The sequence below is a fragment of the Ammospiza caudacuta genome, chromosome 3 (genome assembly GCF_027887145.1).
Source record: "Ammospiza caudacuta isolate bAmmCau1 chromosome 3, bAmmCau1.pri, whole genome shotgun sequence".
NCBI lineage: Eukaryota > Metazoa > Chordata > Aves > Passeriformes > Passerellidae > Ammospiza > Ammospiza caudacuta.
Genome location: NC_080595.1, coordinates 112,637,320 through 112,652,462, shown reverse-complemented (window position 1 = coordinate 112,652,462; position 15,143 = coordinate 112,637,320). Strand labels below are relative to the sequence as shown.

Sequence of the window (15,143 nt, the reverse complement as noted above, 5' to 3'; positions counted from 1 at the left end):
ATGTGGAAATCTTTTTTCTTCTTCCTGTATGCCCCTTCTTTTTTTTCCTCTCTTTTTTCTTTTCCCCCCCCCCAGCCTATCCTAAAGTGCTCCGTTAGCCAGAGCTCTGCTATAATACACATCATTAAGTATAAAGTCTCTTCTAACAAAGCTATGTATGACCAAACAGAATGTGATGAAAACAAGGCTGAGGGTTGTCTGGCACAGGTTAGTCCAGGAGTGATGGTGACCTGTGTAATAAATTATTTATTGAGTTACCTGAGGACAATTGAAATAGATTATGCACCAGTTTGTTAGTGGTTCTTTAGTTAAAAGGTCACTACATGAACATAGCACAGGTTTTTTTCCACAGAAATTCTAAATAAAATTCACTTTGGGGGTAAATTCGTTCCCAGCTAAAATAGACTCTCGTGTGTGAGACTGGAGATGGACTTATAACATTTACCTTATTTTGAGACCTCTTGAATTTCACAAAATCCCAGAATGATTTAAGTTGAAAGGGGACTTAAAGATCATCTCACTCTAAACCCCTGCGATGGGCAGGGACACCTTCCACAATCCCAGGTTCCTCAATTTGCCAAAGGATTATCAGGAATGAGCAGAAGAGAAAAACAGAGGAGAAAGAGATGTCTATAGAAAACAGAGTGGAAAATATGAGCTAGCAAAAGGAAAAGCAAATGCATAAAAATTGTTGAGGAAAAGAAGTGGGAGAAATCCCAAGAGAACACTGACTGCATATGTATGTAAAAGTAATTTCTTCAGATTTGGCAGCACCCAACTTGTACAAATCTTAGTTTAAATGGATTGAGAATATAATACTGAAGAGTAGAGTTTGGATGTGACCCTGCTAATTAAGCTGCTATTATGGAGTTTTTACAAGCTCAAAATTATTCCCTATTTAAAATGGTTGATATTTTCTCAAGAGAAGAGTAGGCACCCATGGCAGCTCCAACATGGAGCAGCACTTTCTCCCTAAGGAGAAGGCTCCCGCCTACCCCGTGCTTTCAGACTGAGTCATTACGGGGGAGAAAACCCAGACTTCAAAGTACCAAATTATGGGTCAGCTAATTAATTTTTTTAAATTGCAAGAGAAGCTTCTCCAAAGTTAAATCCCATCAAGTTTCCCCTCATCTCCCAACCTGAATCTTTGTCTGTCTAGAGCTGTGATTTCTCTGAATCCAGTCTGGGTTTATTTAGTTTGGATATTGCATTGCCTATGTGTCATGTTGGCACCATGGTACCAATTTGATGGTGGGAAGCTGTGTACTCAGTACTGTGGTGACAATTACTATTAAAAAGCATTTTTTTTAGCAGTGGCAGCCTGATAGTTCAATCTCAAGATTCAGTGGCCTCATTTCTGCTTCTAAAATAAATTAAACAGCATTGGAATTGGTTCTATGGCCCAAAGACTGACATGGAACAATCTTCCCATGTCTGCAGAGCTGAACTCTTGTAGACTCCAGACATATGGCTGTATTCATACTGCTGAGGAACAACAGGGATTATCTCAAGCCACTGGTGATTATTTGGAAGGATTCAAGCCCAAACCATACCAGAGGCCCTTCCTATTGTTAAAAGCATTAAAATATCCCCCCCAATTATTGCTTGTGCCAGGGCCCCGGCACTGCTTATAGGGATGTGGTTCTGGGTTGAAATCAAGGAGTCTGGGCCCCCCTTTCAGCTCTGCCAGAGGCTTTTTGCATGACCTTGATCTGTAACTTAGGGTAGGCTTCATTCCATTTAACGTTGACTAATGGCGAGGGTGTCTAATTAAACCAGTCATGTGTGCTCCCTCTCTGATCAGAGAAGGAAGAGAAAGCAAATTCAGGAGGTGAATCATGCTGTTTTAAGGCGAGTGTCAGAGACAAATGAGATGAATTGCCCTCTGGAAGTAGCTATTTCTTTCCATTAACTGAAGAGGAAGTCTACATTAGAAGAGTTTAGACTAGATGCCTGATTTATGAATGGCTAAAGTTAAGTAAAATTAGTCCTGTCCTTAATCTCTATGCATGCCTTTTTCTCCCTGTGCTGAATGATAGAAATAACACCTTCTGCACTTCACATTCAAAGGCACCATTGGACAAGGAGCATCCTTTGGAAAGAAATTAAACCTAGGAGCAAAAATAAAACCATTAGAGAAGCAAAGCCCTTGCTCTTGAAACATCACAATGACAAAATAAGCAGGACCATTAGGGGCATCCCAGTGCTTTTGCCATTTTCCCCCCTTCATATTTTGTCAGCAAAACACCCCTAAATGAGTGTTCCAAATATATCCAGGGGCAGCTGGCCTGTTTTGGGTGACTGCAGTAGGAGCACTGAGGAAGGCTGACCATGCAAGGGAGTGTAGGGCCCAGTCCTGGCCAGCAGCTTTGGAGGTTTTCCTTGGATACTGCTCTTCTCATCTGACAGGGACTAATTACTTTCTGGAAAATCTCCCAGAGGAATGAAAGCTAATGACAAGCTAGAACAGAGTTAAAGAAAAAAAAAAATACGGGGAGAAGAAAAGCTCGCATTTTCTTAGCAAAAATCCACAACATCTAAACCAGGCATGGAGTAATTGTCCCAGTTGATAAGTTGTAGGTTCATATGAGGCTTGCTTTTGGAAGGGAAAGCTTGCCTGTTTAACTACCTTGGGTAGTTAAAGGAGAAAAAATTAAAAAAAAAAAGACAAAAAAGACCTTGTGTGGGTGTCCTGATAAGTGCTTATTTTGAATTGTAATATGGTACACGTGTATGGGCACAGCTGTGCTTGATAAGGCTTTCACCAGCACAACCATGTCCAAAACACAACCCCCTCACAACGTTTCTGTGTTATTGGGGGTAGCTGAGATACCTGTAAATCCATTAAATCTAGTAACAGGTCCTTAGAGACCATTTTGGGGTTATTTTGGGGGTGTGTTAAATTACTAAATCTTGTTATTAACGCTTTTATTTTATGATTTGCTGTTTCCAGGGCACAGACAGAAGCTTGATGACTCTAAACCTAGTTTGTTCTCTGAGCGCCTCAGTGATTTAGGGCGCATTCCTCATCCCAGTATGAGAGTAGGGGTCCCGACCCAGAGCCCACGGCCCTCTCTGAACTCTGCACCAAGTCCTTTTAATCCACAAGGACAGAGTCAGATTACAGGTAAGAGACAGAACCATAGGTTTGACTTGCACAGGCATTGGTAGTAATTGCTTATGGATATTTGTGTCTCAGCTGCAGTCAAAGAGGCTGTTACAGAGTGGGGGATGTTCTCCAAGCAAAGCTAGGTGGGAAGTGGATTGTTCCATAGTGCTTGAAGCTGAAAATGTAATTTTTTTTCTTTTTAATTTATTTTTGCCATAAATCTAAAATAGTCAGTCCAGGTCATTTGAGTAGGGATATGGTGAAATTCTAACTGCCACGTTGCTCTGTCTTCTCTGTGTTGCTATAGTACCTTCAGTGTACAATAGAATGAACATTTTTATTCAGCCTTGTTATTTTGCAGTCTTGTTGAGGGAAGCAGCCAGCACTTGATGGTCTTTTTATCAGAATAATAATACAATCTTCTCACATGGTGGTTTCCTTCCACCACCAGTGCTGACCACGGTTACAATAAATGAACTGGGTTATGGAGAAATCTCCAAAGGTTGCTCGTGAGGGTTGTATGCAACATTTATGATTGCATGCTGAGAGACAGATTTCATTGTGCTGAGAGAAATCATAAAGCACCCACCATGTGTCACAGATTAGAAGGCTGAAATAAGATGTTTAACTGCAGCTATGCCAGAAGTTTGCAGCAAAACTGTGAAGCCTACCAAATAAACCAACATTGTTTTTTCTAAAGTCAGAGCTGGTTAAATTTTTCAAAAGAGATTCAAAACAATTTCTATCTAACTTTGGACATTTCTAGATTCTAAATTTGTGCTGACATGTTTGTGTCTATCCAGGATGTAAAGAGGTGTTACCCCTGACCAATTGCTAGAATTGTTGGAGAACTTTACCTAGATGCCAGTCTGTCAACAAAGCTCTTGGCTCAATTCCCTAGACAGATTTAATACTCACTTCTGCTGTGACAGTTGTATCCACAGCAGAGTCCTTTGCCAGCATTTTACACCATCATTCCTTTCCTGGTAAAGCACTCCTAGTATAGACATAGTCTTTGAGTCAACCTAGGAAGATTTCTAGTTTCATGTTTCAAGTGGTTTTGACATGATACCAGCTGAAACTCAGTGGTTTTAACAAAGTGTTGTGGCTTTCTTCTTCTCTCTTTTCCTTCTTTTTTTTAAGTTCAACCAGTTTATTAATTTGCAGTAAGAAAGAGAAGTGAGTTAATTTGAACCCAAAGCACTCAAGGAATTGCAACAAAAAAATCATTCCCATGAGCTGTGGCAAAGTTCTCCCAGATCTAGAAGTCTAACTTTAACTAGTGTAAAATGTTTATAATATATTAAATATGTTGATTATGCCCATTACATGGTACCTGCTGCCCCCCAGCTTCCCAGAGCAGGTTTTTTTGGCTAGGCTTCATGATTTGTTCATTGGACATGTGAAGTCAGGGCTCTTGTGCATATCATTTTCTGGGTAAGAACTGCTGAATTAAAACACAATATTTTTTTCTAACCAAGTCTTCTGTCCGGCAATGTTTGTAGATGTAGTTCCCAAGAAAGCAGGGGGGAAATCCAGGCTATAAGCAGGTTTTTTTTTCCTTCTTCCTTGTGCCTCCATAGTTTACCTATTGTGCAACACTATATCTAGGAACGAAAGAGGCTGAAATTCTTCCTGACCCCATCTGGTGATCAGCTTATGCCCTGAAGCACAAGAACTGAGATCCCCTTGTAATTTTCTTCCTAAGTGTAACCTCATATGCTGCTCCCCTTCACATAAATGCCTCCTGTAGAAAATGTTCTGCTGGCTTTGATTAATAGACTACTTCTCTGCCTCATTATGAGGCAGCAGCAGCATTTACAGATCTCAGAGATGAAAGCTTCAGATGAGCTTTCAATAAGCCTGACTGGAAACAAAGTTGTGTGGCATTCCCTGCCTTCTCTGCAAATTTAAGGCAGCACCAGCTGAGACTTCATCAAGAGAGGGAAGATGCAGTGCTGGTAAAGCAGAGAGAAGTGAGCTGAGGGATGCAGGCTGGATTTCCCATCTCTGGTGGATTATGTACTTTTATTGTTGGATAAATTCAAGGTTATGGGATACATTAGAACCCCAAGTTGCTCTGATTTCCCCCATAATGGTGAGAACTCCCTAATGAATAAGTGGTCTGGTACAGTATTTCTGATGTTGTTTCCCCCCCTCAGAAAAGTCCAACAGCCAGCTCTCCATTTGCTTGCTGGTGGTCATCCCATTCAGTTGGGTGATTGGTGTGAGCATGTTACATGGGTGCAAGCTCTGGGAATTACACTGGCTCTCCACCAGGCTTTTGGGTGCTCTTCGGGACCTTGATTGTAATCTGTAAAGCTCAGCATGCTCTGATGTTCCACCAAAGTGCTGGGATGCTTTTTTGCAGACAGTTCCTATTCTAGGATCTTTCCTGTGGGATGGATGGGTACTCTTTGCTGCACAAACCATGCCAAGGAGAGATGAAGGTGATGCCATGGACGAGGCACCCTTTGGTCGGGTGCTGAGTGGGAAATTGGTGAACATGCCCCTGCTTGTTTTGGTGGTAGGGAGTGAGGTGCTTGTGCTGTCCTTCAACACCAGTTTCCCTGTTCTGGTGGAATACTCAGAGTGCCACTGGCTTCTTAACATAAGCACTGCCTTGGGTATATGTTAAAAGGGGAATAGACCCTTCTGTCTGAAAACCAGGATTTTTAAATTACCTTCCTTGGAATTAACCAAGCATTCCTTTAGAAATACCATGCTTTCATTATCTCTTTGCCTAGTTATCATTTAGGGAAAATAATAAATTTCTAATAACTGGAACAGTAAATACTGATTTCCTACAAAAAAAAAATCCATATTATTGCTAGTATGCACATTTTGCTTCATTCCACTTGAGGCCTTGCATAGCTATTGCATGATTAAACAGACATATTATTTAAAGCCTGGCTGACCCACACCTGAGTCTGAAAGAACTCAGCACTTTAGGGTTCACTCTTATATTTCTTTTCTCTGTCTAGGTTGTGTTTATTTTCCTGGAGTATCAGAGTACAGGTTGTACAAATCACAGCACAGTCCTTAACCTACCACAGGGCTGGGCTGTGGCAGGACAAGGCACAGAGTTGCCCTTATTCAACATGGCATTTTAACTAGGATTCAGCAAAAGCTACATCGAAGGGTGATTAAAAAACAAATGGTCCAATAAGCAGCTGCCTTTGCTGAGGCAGTGCAGATCCAATTTGAACCCTGCTTGCTGCCCGTAAATCAGGAATCCTGTCCATTCACATTTGTTCACTGGTATATTTGCTTTTTTTATTTTTTTCCCCTTTCCCTAACGGGCTCATGCAACTTGTTCATGTATCCGATTACATTCCCGTTCAGAGACTGAGCTGTTGCATCAGTGTTCCAGTATGAGACGAGGAAAGCCTGGGTTTTTTTTAAGATGCGACTTGTGAGGATTAGCTTCTGTAGGCCAGGAAAAGCCACAGGTGTAATGTCAGGAATGTGGTTGGTGTGAGGAGCCCATGGGCTGGGCTGTGGGGACAGCAAAGTGGGAGTTAAGTGAGGTTTCATGCTCCATCACCACTGCGGCACTGGCTGATCTATAGGCAACCTCTGACTTTCATCAATGAAATAACAGCCCTCAAAGGCAAGTCCTGTGAAACCTTCACTTTCTCCCATTTTCCTCTTCCCCTTCTCCATGCAGGTCAGGGATGTTATGCTTCCATTTCTCATCATTTTAAAGCAGATTTAAAGTCTTCAGAGCCAGCTTAGCAGGAAGGTAGTGAGAGGATACATCTTCACTGAAGACAGGGACTGATTTCAGGGACAGTGCAAATGGAATCTGCAGCCTGCAGATTTTATGCAAATTGATTTCATCCTCTGGTTGACTGACAAGTTGCCACTGTGGACCTCCATTTCATAAAGCTTGCTCCCCTCCTATTATTCTTTTGACTTTTATTTCCCTCTACCCCCTTTTAAAACTTAGATTCCCACTGGCATGATTCATTGAGTTTATCTTTTTTTTTTTTTTTAATTTCAAAAATGTGACTCTTGGAGGGGTGGGAGGAGAAATGGATTTAGAGGTTCTTCAGGCCAAAATCTGGTCTCAATTATTTTTCTGTACATTGGGGTGTAACTCCACTGGATTTGACTTTGTTGATTGAACAGGGCAATCCAGATGAACCCCTGGCCTTTTAAAGATGCCTAAAAAAGAGTTAGAGAAGGGAAGAAGGTTGTGTTTTGCTGTTGTTGTTTTGCTGAGGGGATTAGTGTTACAACAATAGTTGGGTTACTCATGCAGAAAGTCATCTTGGCTTTGTTAAGATCAGAACTGAGGATATTTGCTCTAAGTGTTTACCAAAGATAGCTCCAGACAGCTTGTTTTTTACTATTGGCAGTAGCACTAATCCGACCAGTAGCCGCCAGAGCTAGAGCTGATGGCTGGGTTTAAATGAGAGTATGATGCATGTGATGTCTGGGTATTAGAGACAATACACCAAGGAGCTGCCAATCTTTGATCATGCTCTGGTCATGTAACTCATCTTGGAAAAGGGGGAATTGGTTTCTTTTTCCTATAGAAAATTAGTGTGCTTCACAATGCAATGCCAAAGTGAAAAAAGTTGTTCTTCAGGGATATTTGCAGGTTTTTGCTTCTCTCCAACGACACTTCAGAATATAGAAGGTGTCCTTCCCCATGTCAGGGCGTTTGGAACTAGATGATCTTTAAGGTTCCTTCCAACCCAAACTGTTGTATGATCCTATGATGATTTCTGTTGGAAGAAGAGAAGTTGTGATACTGGAAAGCCACTTCCATATTGGAAGTTGAGATACTGGAAAGTCAAACCCCAGTTGTGATACTGGGGTTACTGGTGGGAGAAGGAGTCACTGGATGGGCTCTTTCTTTATTTCCTTTATAATTTTAGTTTTATGTGGTGCATCTCCTCTTGGACTAATTTTTAAAGACTCTTATTGTCCATTAAGCATCAATATCCACTGTCCATTTGTCCATTAAGCATCAATATCCACTGTCCATTTAATGCAGTCAGTCAGAGACAACAAAAGTAAAGAACCCTGTGCATGTCTCATGACTACAAATGTGACAGCAAAACCTAGACACAAAATAATATGCAATACTCAGTATTTCCTGCTTTGTGGAGGTTCACCTGGAAGTGCAAACAGGATGGAGCTGTTTGCACATTAGTTTAGGCCTCACCCCGCTGATTTGTTTCAGCTGAACTGTGCCCAGGCTGTCTCAGCATACCCACAATGTGCCCTGCTGTGAAGGAATACGCTGAGAGCTGCACTTCCCCTCACACCCACGCAGGCATAACAGAAATGTTTACAAAAGGAGGACTGCTCTTAGTAATCACTCCAAAGTTTTCGAGTGTAAAGGCCAGCTCAGAGTGGCCCTCTGACTCCTTCACTGTTTTTGAATGCTCAGTTAGCCCTTCCCCATGGCTGCCATATGTAAATGAGGGTGGCTTTCTCCTGGGCAGTTCATTTTATTTTTATATTAAGTATTTTTCCTTCTTTGGGAGGGATTCCTTTAGAGAGGAATCCACATGCACTCAGAGCTTTAAGGTTTCTCATCTGTTCAGGGCTTTTTTGTGATGGGAGGATGTGCCATGCCTGCAGAGCATGTGGTGCTTTGGGTGATGGTGCAAAGTCCCTGGTTATCAGGGATCCTCTGGGAGCCCACCAGCCAGAGACAGGGAAGTTGGCCTGTGGTGTAGGAGGCCAAAGAAAACCTCTCACAAATCACCTCACAGCTTCTTCCCCAATAGTAGGTGTTAAACAGTCATCCCACCCCTTCTGGGCCAGAGCAGGGAGGAGGTGAACCTCTTAAGGGCCTCATGTTTGCCTCAGAAGCATCTGTGTGGGTCTGCCCTGGAAGTGCTGCTGTGGCAGCTGGCACATCCCTGTGGTGCCCCCAGCACCCTCCTTCCCCCAGGAGGTTTGATGGTGTGTGGGACCAGAAGAGATGGTCTGGTGGGCCTCAGTGGCCGAAGTCAGTGCTCCAGCACCATTGCAAGGACCATCTCCATGTGAACCAGAGGGTACCACATGATCTGCATGTCCACCTCCAGGGACTCTCTGGGGAAGCTTTGGGCTCTGCCTCGTGGCATTTTTCACTGTGAATTGGGCAATGCTGCTGAGCAGTGATGTTTGCCCTGTGGGCTCACAGGTCACCTTTGACTTGGCAGGGTGACAGTGTTTCACCTCTCTTCTGTCACGTCCCTGCAAACCTTGACCACCATCAGGCAGCAAGGGCTGGCTTTAGGGCATTTGCTCTGGGATCTGGTGAAACTTGTATTTTCACTTTCTGCTTTCCTAACGGGTCACAGATACCTTGAACCAGTCATCCGCAGGGCAATATTTCCCACCCTGCCTCGACCATGACCTCAGCCATGCCTTGGTGTGGAGGAATCGCAGTAACCCTCTGCCCTGAGGTAGTGTGACCTCCTCCTCAGTCACTGAGCTCTGATGAATCATCTAATGTTCAATTTGGTTAAACATTTTCCTCTTCATTATTTCCTCTTCCCTGGGAAGACCGTTGTATTTGAGGTAGATGTTGAAAGAATATGTGGTTGTGTTTTTGGGGTCAAGTAATCGTCCATCCAGCCCTATATCCTGCTTCTGACAATGCACTATGAGATACTGTTTTGAAATAACACATGAGCCTTTGAAAGACCACTTTTTGCTATTTGTCATTCCTGTGCCCACACAGACATTCACAGTTGCTAGATTAAGGGTGTTAAGTATAAAACCAAGTCTGGCATGGGTGTTGAAAGTGATGAGAGTGCCAGAGATGCTCAAGAAGTTCTTGTGCCATGAGGATTACACTATCAGGAGTGGCATGAGCCTCCAGAAAGGTGCCTCTTTTTCTGAGCTTTCCACCATCTTAGACCAAAATGATGTAAAAACATCCTGTACTATGACTTTTTTTGCAGCCTTTACCTGCTGTGTTATTTCCTCCTAGCACTGAAGCTGACCTAACCCCAAAACTTTAGGGGCCCTGTTTTCGATTCAGAAGCAGAGATTGAAAAGGTCTTGGAGTTTGAAGGATCTTGGATTTGAGATTGTGCTCTAACACACCATTAATTTTAAGATTGTTTTTCCAGCAAGCCTAGGCTTTCTGTGGCCATTCAAAGATCATTTACCATTGACTGTATGGTGAATTATCGTAGTGGAATGAGGCAGAGAAATATGTCAATATCAGCTGTAACAATGAGCAGTCAGTCAGATTTGAACCTGTGCCAATCTATACAACCCTGGTCTTGAAATTGTTAAAACAAAGAAGTTCATTACATTTAATGATCAAGTGTCCTTTGGATTTCTGAGAAGTTTATGTTAACCATTTAAATTACTCAGTTCTAATATAAATGGCAAACTCCAGGAAAATCCTCTTAAAATTAAATTGGAAGGTGGTTTTTTTTACATGTATATATCTATATAGTTAGTTTGCTTCAAGGAAGTATCTGCTTTCCAGACATTTCTTCAAACAAATCATGTCTGAAGAGAAATAATAAACAAGAAGTAGCTGAAGCTACAAGGTTTTGCTGTGTGGAAGAGCAGGGAAAGGAGTTAAAAAAAGGAAAAAAAAAGTTGAATTTCCTGAAAAAGAGCCTTTGCTTATGCCATGTGGCTGTCACATTGCTGTCTGCAAAGGAATACTTTAGCACAGTGTTCTGATAGAGCAAGTTCTCCAAATCAAGTATACTTGATGAGCTTCCCTGAAAATAGTGGGCAGGATGTGAAGGGATGTGTTACAATTTCTGTGAGCTAGTCCAAAGATAGTTTTCTGTTTATTATGCAGTGCCCCAAACAAACTTTGGGGCTGCAAGTGCTTTAGTTTTGTCAATGTAAGGAAATGAAAAGCATAATTTATGAGGTATTCAATGGTATCTTTATCATCACATATTAACTGAGAGTGAATGGTTTATGAATCCAAACATCAGTGAGTAAAACTAGGTCTCCTTCTACCAGTGCTACAGCAAAAATTGATCTGTCTTTATCCTAAAGATAATTTCCTCCATAGTGAGCTGTTGCAAATATATCAGCAGGTATCATTATCTTCCAATAGTTATCCCAAACCATTTGGTTTCATATTTTGTAATTGAGGGTACTGTAAGTAATTGGGCCAGCATCCAAATGTGACATTTTTTTGATGGATGCTGTAAGATTTATGACATTTTTCAGCTTGGCTAGTATTTTCAGCACTGAAAACACTATTGTGTGATGTTTGAACTGGATAACAGCTTGACAGGCGTGCCAAGTGCTGACTGTAGAGTCTGCCCACCTCTGAAGGAAACGGCCTTAGGTTGTGTCGGGGGAGATTTAGATTGGATCTTATGAAAATTTTCTTCACTCAAAGGTTGCTCAGGCTTTGGAACAGGCTGCCCAGGAAAGTGGCGGAGTCACCATCCCTGGAAGTGTTTAGAACACTAGTAGCTAAGATGTTTAGGGACATGGTTTAGCAGTGGACCTGGAAGTGCTGGACTCAGTGGTCTTAGAGGTCTTTTCCAACTGTAATGACTCCATGATTCCATGAAGTCCACTTCCTAAGATCAGACCTGGGGCTCATTCTTGTTGTCTGTTTCTGTTTCTGATTCCTGGAGGATTGGCAACTCTTAGTATGATATGTTGGAAGAGAGACACCAGGAATTTGCATCCCAGCTTCTAGACCTCTGGTGTGTTCATTTCCCACAGAAGTTGTTCTGGGGAGGGAAAAGCACAGGGCTGAGTGTTGAGGAGCAAGTTGTGTTTCATCATGTTCTCACTCTTGGTAGTACTGATGTGTGTATGTTCAGTAATCCCACTTCTTTCAATTAGGCTGTTGATACCCTAAAATTTTTCTTCCTTTAAAAAAAAATTATCCTTTTTTTTTGTTTGTTTGTTTGTTTTTATTTTCCCCCTAGACCCCAGGCAGGCGCAGTCATCCCCGCCATGGTCCTATGACCAGTCTTACCCATCCTACTTGAGCCAGATGACTTCACCGTCCATTCACTCCACAACTCCCCTGTCCTCCACTCGAGGCACGGGACTTCCAGCCATTACCGATGTGCCCAGACGCCTCTCAGGTAAAGACTCTCTTTTGCCTAAAACAATTATGCGGAGAGGAACAGGACTGGCAGAGGCTGCCTCTGTGGCCTCAGACAAACCTTGGCAAGGAGAGCAAACCTCAGCAGTGGTACCAGGGTTTCTGCATGATAGGCAGGACTCAAAATCCCTTTTTTTTTCCGATATGGAAGAGCTGTTATGTTGCTCTGAGCATGTCTTTCTCGAATAACTTTAGGTCCATTTCGGATTAGATTATTTTTAAATTGTGAACCCGATTCTTTGAACAAATTCTCTCTCTTTTTTTTTTTTTTTTTATTTCCCCTACAAAAGGATGTTCACTTGCATGTAATTAGGTACTGGCACAGGTTTCCCAGAAAAGCTGTGGCTGCCCCATCCCTGGAAGTATACAAGGCCGGGTTGGATGGGGCTGGGAGCAAATTGGTCTAGTAGAAGGTGTCCCTGCATATGGCAGGGGGGTTGGAACAAGATGATCTTAAGATCCCCTCCAACCCAAACCATTCTGTAATCCTGTGTTTTAAAGCAAATGTTATGCTGTCTATTTTTTGGTGCTTTATCTTTGTGGTATGAGTGTTGTCAGGCATCCTGACAGATAGATGCCTTTATTTCTTCAGTAGTTATGGCTGAGGTTCACTCTCCTGTATTTCAATCCAGTAGCTCAAGAAAGACTGTTTCCTTAGTTAATATGTACTTAAGAAGCCTATCAGAAACAAGCTGAGTCACTTAAAGGTAAAGATTGGCCAAATTGTGCTTTGGAATGATGCAGGAGAGAGGAAATACATTTAGGAACATAGACGAGACAGGAGTGAGGAACTGAGACTTTTTTTTACTAAACAAATGCACATTTATGTATTGCACAATTCACCTCCAATGGTCTCAGTGATAAAACCATCTGTGTAAAGTAATCTGATTGCCCCAAAGTAAGAGAGAGCCTGTCATGGCACACAGTCACCTTGTACCTCTTGCCAAAAATGAGGAACCTTAGGGGAGGGAGGCTCAGTCTTAAAACTCCAACCTTGCAAGTGTGGAAATATTAGCAGCGTATGCCAAAAAAGCATGTGTAATGTAAAGAGAGCCTTTATGATTCATTAATGAAAACCAAAGAATCGGTCTTATTACATCTATTTTTTGCATGTTTGCAAGATATTATTATAATCTTGGATGCTGCTGCCATACACCTGTTTGATTCCCAGCCAGGTGAATTTCTTGCTGTTGTGTTTTCCCCTTCCACCAAGCTCATAGCACTGGAAATGTTGATCCCTCCACTGAGCTGCATCCCTGACAAGCTGAACTGCAGCCAGCAGGGGTGGAGGATTTGATTAACATAGACTCCTTGATTTCTTTCATCTTGGAGGAGGGAAGCTTTGTTTCTCAAACAGCCAGCTGCAAACCCCTCTGCAGCCCTAGTGCACTCTGCCTTCACAGAGATCTCCATGCGGGCCAAGGGCTGGAGGGTTTTGGAGCAGGTTCCTGCGGGCTCTCCATGCAACACCCTGACTTGGGTCAAAAAACTCGATCGGCTTGATGCTGAGGAAATGCTTTGTTTGGCCTGAAACAGGTTCCCTTTGAGTCAGAGCCTCCTGATGCTCTGTGCTGTCGAATGGGTTATTTTTGCAATCGTGCCCGCGGCAATACCTGCAGGAGAGGCTCGGCTGGGACCTGGCAGCTGCACGCCGCATGCTTGCCCTGCAGCCCTTGCTTGTCTGTGTGTATTCAGACGTGAGCACCTGGCATGTGGGCACAGGCAGGGAGTGACTAAAAGACCTGGCTGTGTTCGTTGTGCGGCCCTGGACTGAACTTTCCTGCCGTGCTCTATGGCCAGTTGCCTTCGCGCTTCTTGTCCTTCATCTTTCCAGGGCTTGAGTGATGCCTCTGCAATGCCCTGACCTTTCCCAGCGTGGGGATCTTGCTTCTAGTTAGATTCCAGAGTGAAAAAGGGGACTTTGATCCTCCACAAGTGCCAGAGGTTGTGTGCAGTGTTTGCTGACAGAAATAGAAATTCAGAATAGAAATGATCTATTCAGAATTAAAGAGAGGCATTCCTGGCTGAAGGACCCACTCAGGTGTTCAGGATGCAAGCAGGCACATTGCAGCCTCAGCTGCAAACCTGACAGTGCCTCTCAAGGGTTTCACTGGCAGTGCCACAGGGATGGAGGGCAGCATCCAACACCTCCTCTATCTAAAGAGAGAGAGAAATGCAAGTTTTAAGTTGCCCCGTACAGCAAGCAGTTTACCCCTCACACCCAAAGAAATGCAAATCTCCACTCAGTTACTTAATGCATATTTAGGAAGAGAACAGAACTTTGAAGAGGGTAGAAAATTACTGCAAAGAAACACTAAAATCCTTAGAAAACTTCAGGCGTTTTTAAAGCATGAGGGAGAAATTAGAGTTTTATAAGGCCTTGAATAAAAAAGTCACTTTCCGATACAGTGGCAGAAATCTGAATATCAAGGCTGTTAAAAGTATACAATCATTTTAATGAATGCCATATTTACTGCCTGTTGCTTAACATCATGCAGGAGGAAAACTGAGCAAAACCTCCCCCCTAGCCTTGGCTGTCACACCTACAGGCACAGAACTTCCTATCTGCCCTAATTTCACAACACCCACCCTTTCCACGAGCCTCCATGGCTTCACCTGGACAACTGCTAAAGTTGTTCTCACCCAGATGTTTAAAATATTCCATCCAATAAAGCAGAAGTGGCTCCTGGGTTTATTGTCAGTGGCAGCCCTCAGGAGCTGCTTTTAATCATTTTCCTTTGACAAAACCCACACTCATCCTATGGCCAAGTGGTGGTGTTCTTCCCCATCTTGGGATGGATACATGAGCCAGCAGTGTGCCCAGGTGGACAAGAAGGCCAAAGGCACCTGGCCTATATCAGCAGTGGCAGCAGGATCAGGACAGGGACCATCCCCCTGTGCTGGGCACTGGTGAGGTCACACCTTGAATCCTCTGCTCAGTTTTGGGACCCTCATAATAAGAAAGAC

General features: G+C 43.0%; 1 protein-coding gene across 4 annotated transcripts in view; it reads left to right on the top strand.

Moving 5' to 3' along the window:
- RUNX2 (RUNX family transcription factor 2) overlaps positions 1-15,143 on the top strand; it is a 147,085-nt gene that overhangs the window by 109,242 nt on the left and 22,700 nt on the right. For 3 of the 4 annotated variants that reach the window (XM_058800979.1, XM_058800981.1, XM_058800980.1), the window contains 2 exons: positions 2,954-3,127; positions 11,995-12,156. In XM_058800979.1, coding sequence (XP_058656962.1) covers positions 2,954-3,127; positions 11,995-12,156 — 336 coding nt within the window. The remainder of the gene's footprint in view (positions 1-2,953; positions 3,128-11,994; positions 12,157-15,143) is intronic. The other variant, XM_058800982.1, reaches the window with a different exon arrangement.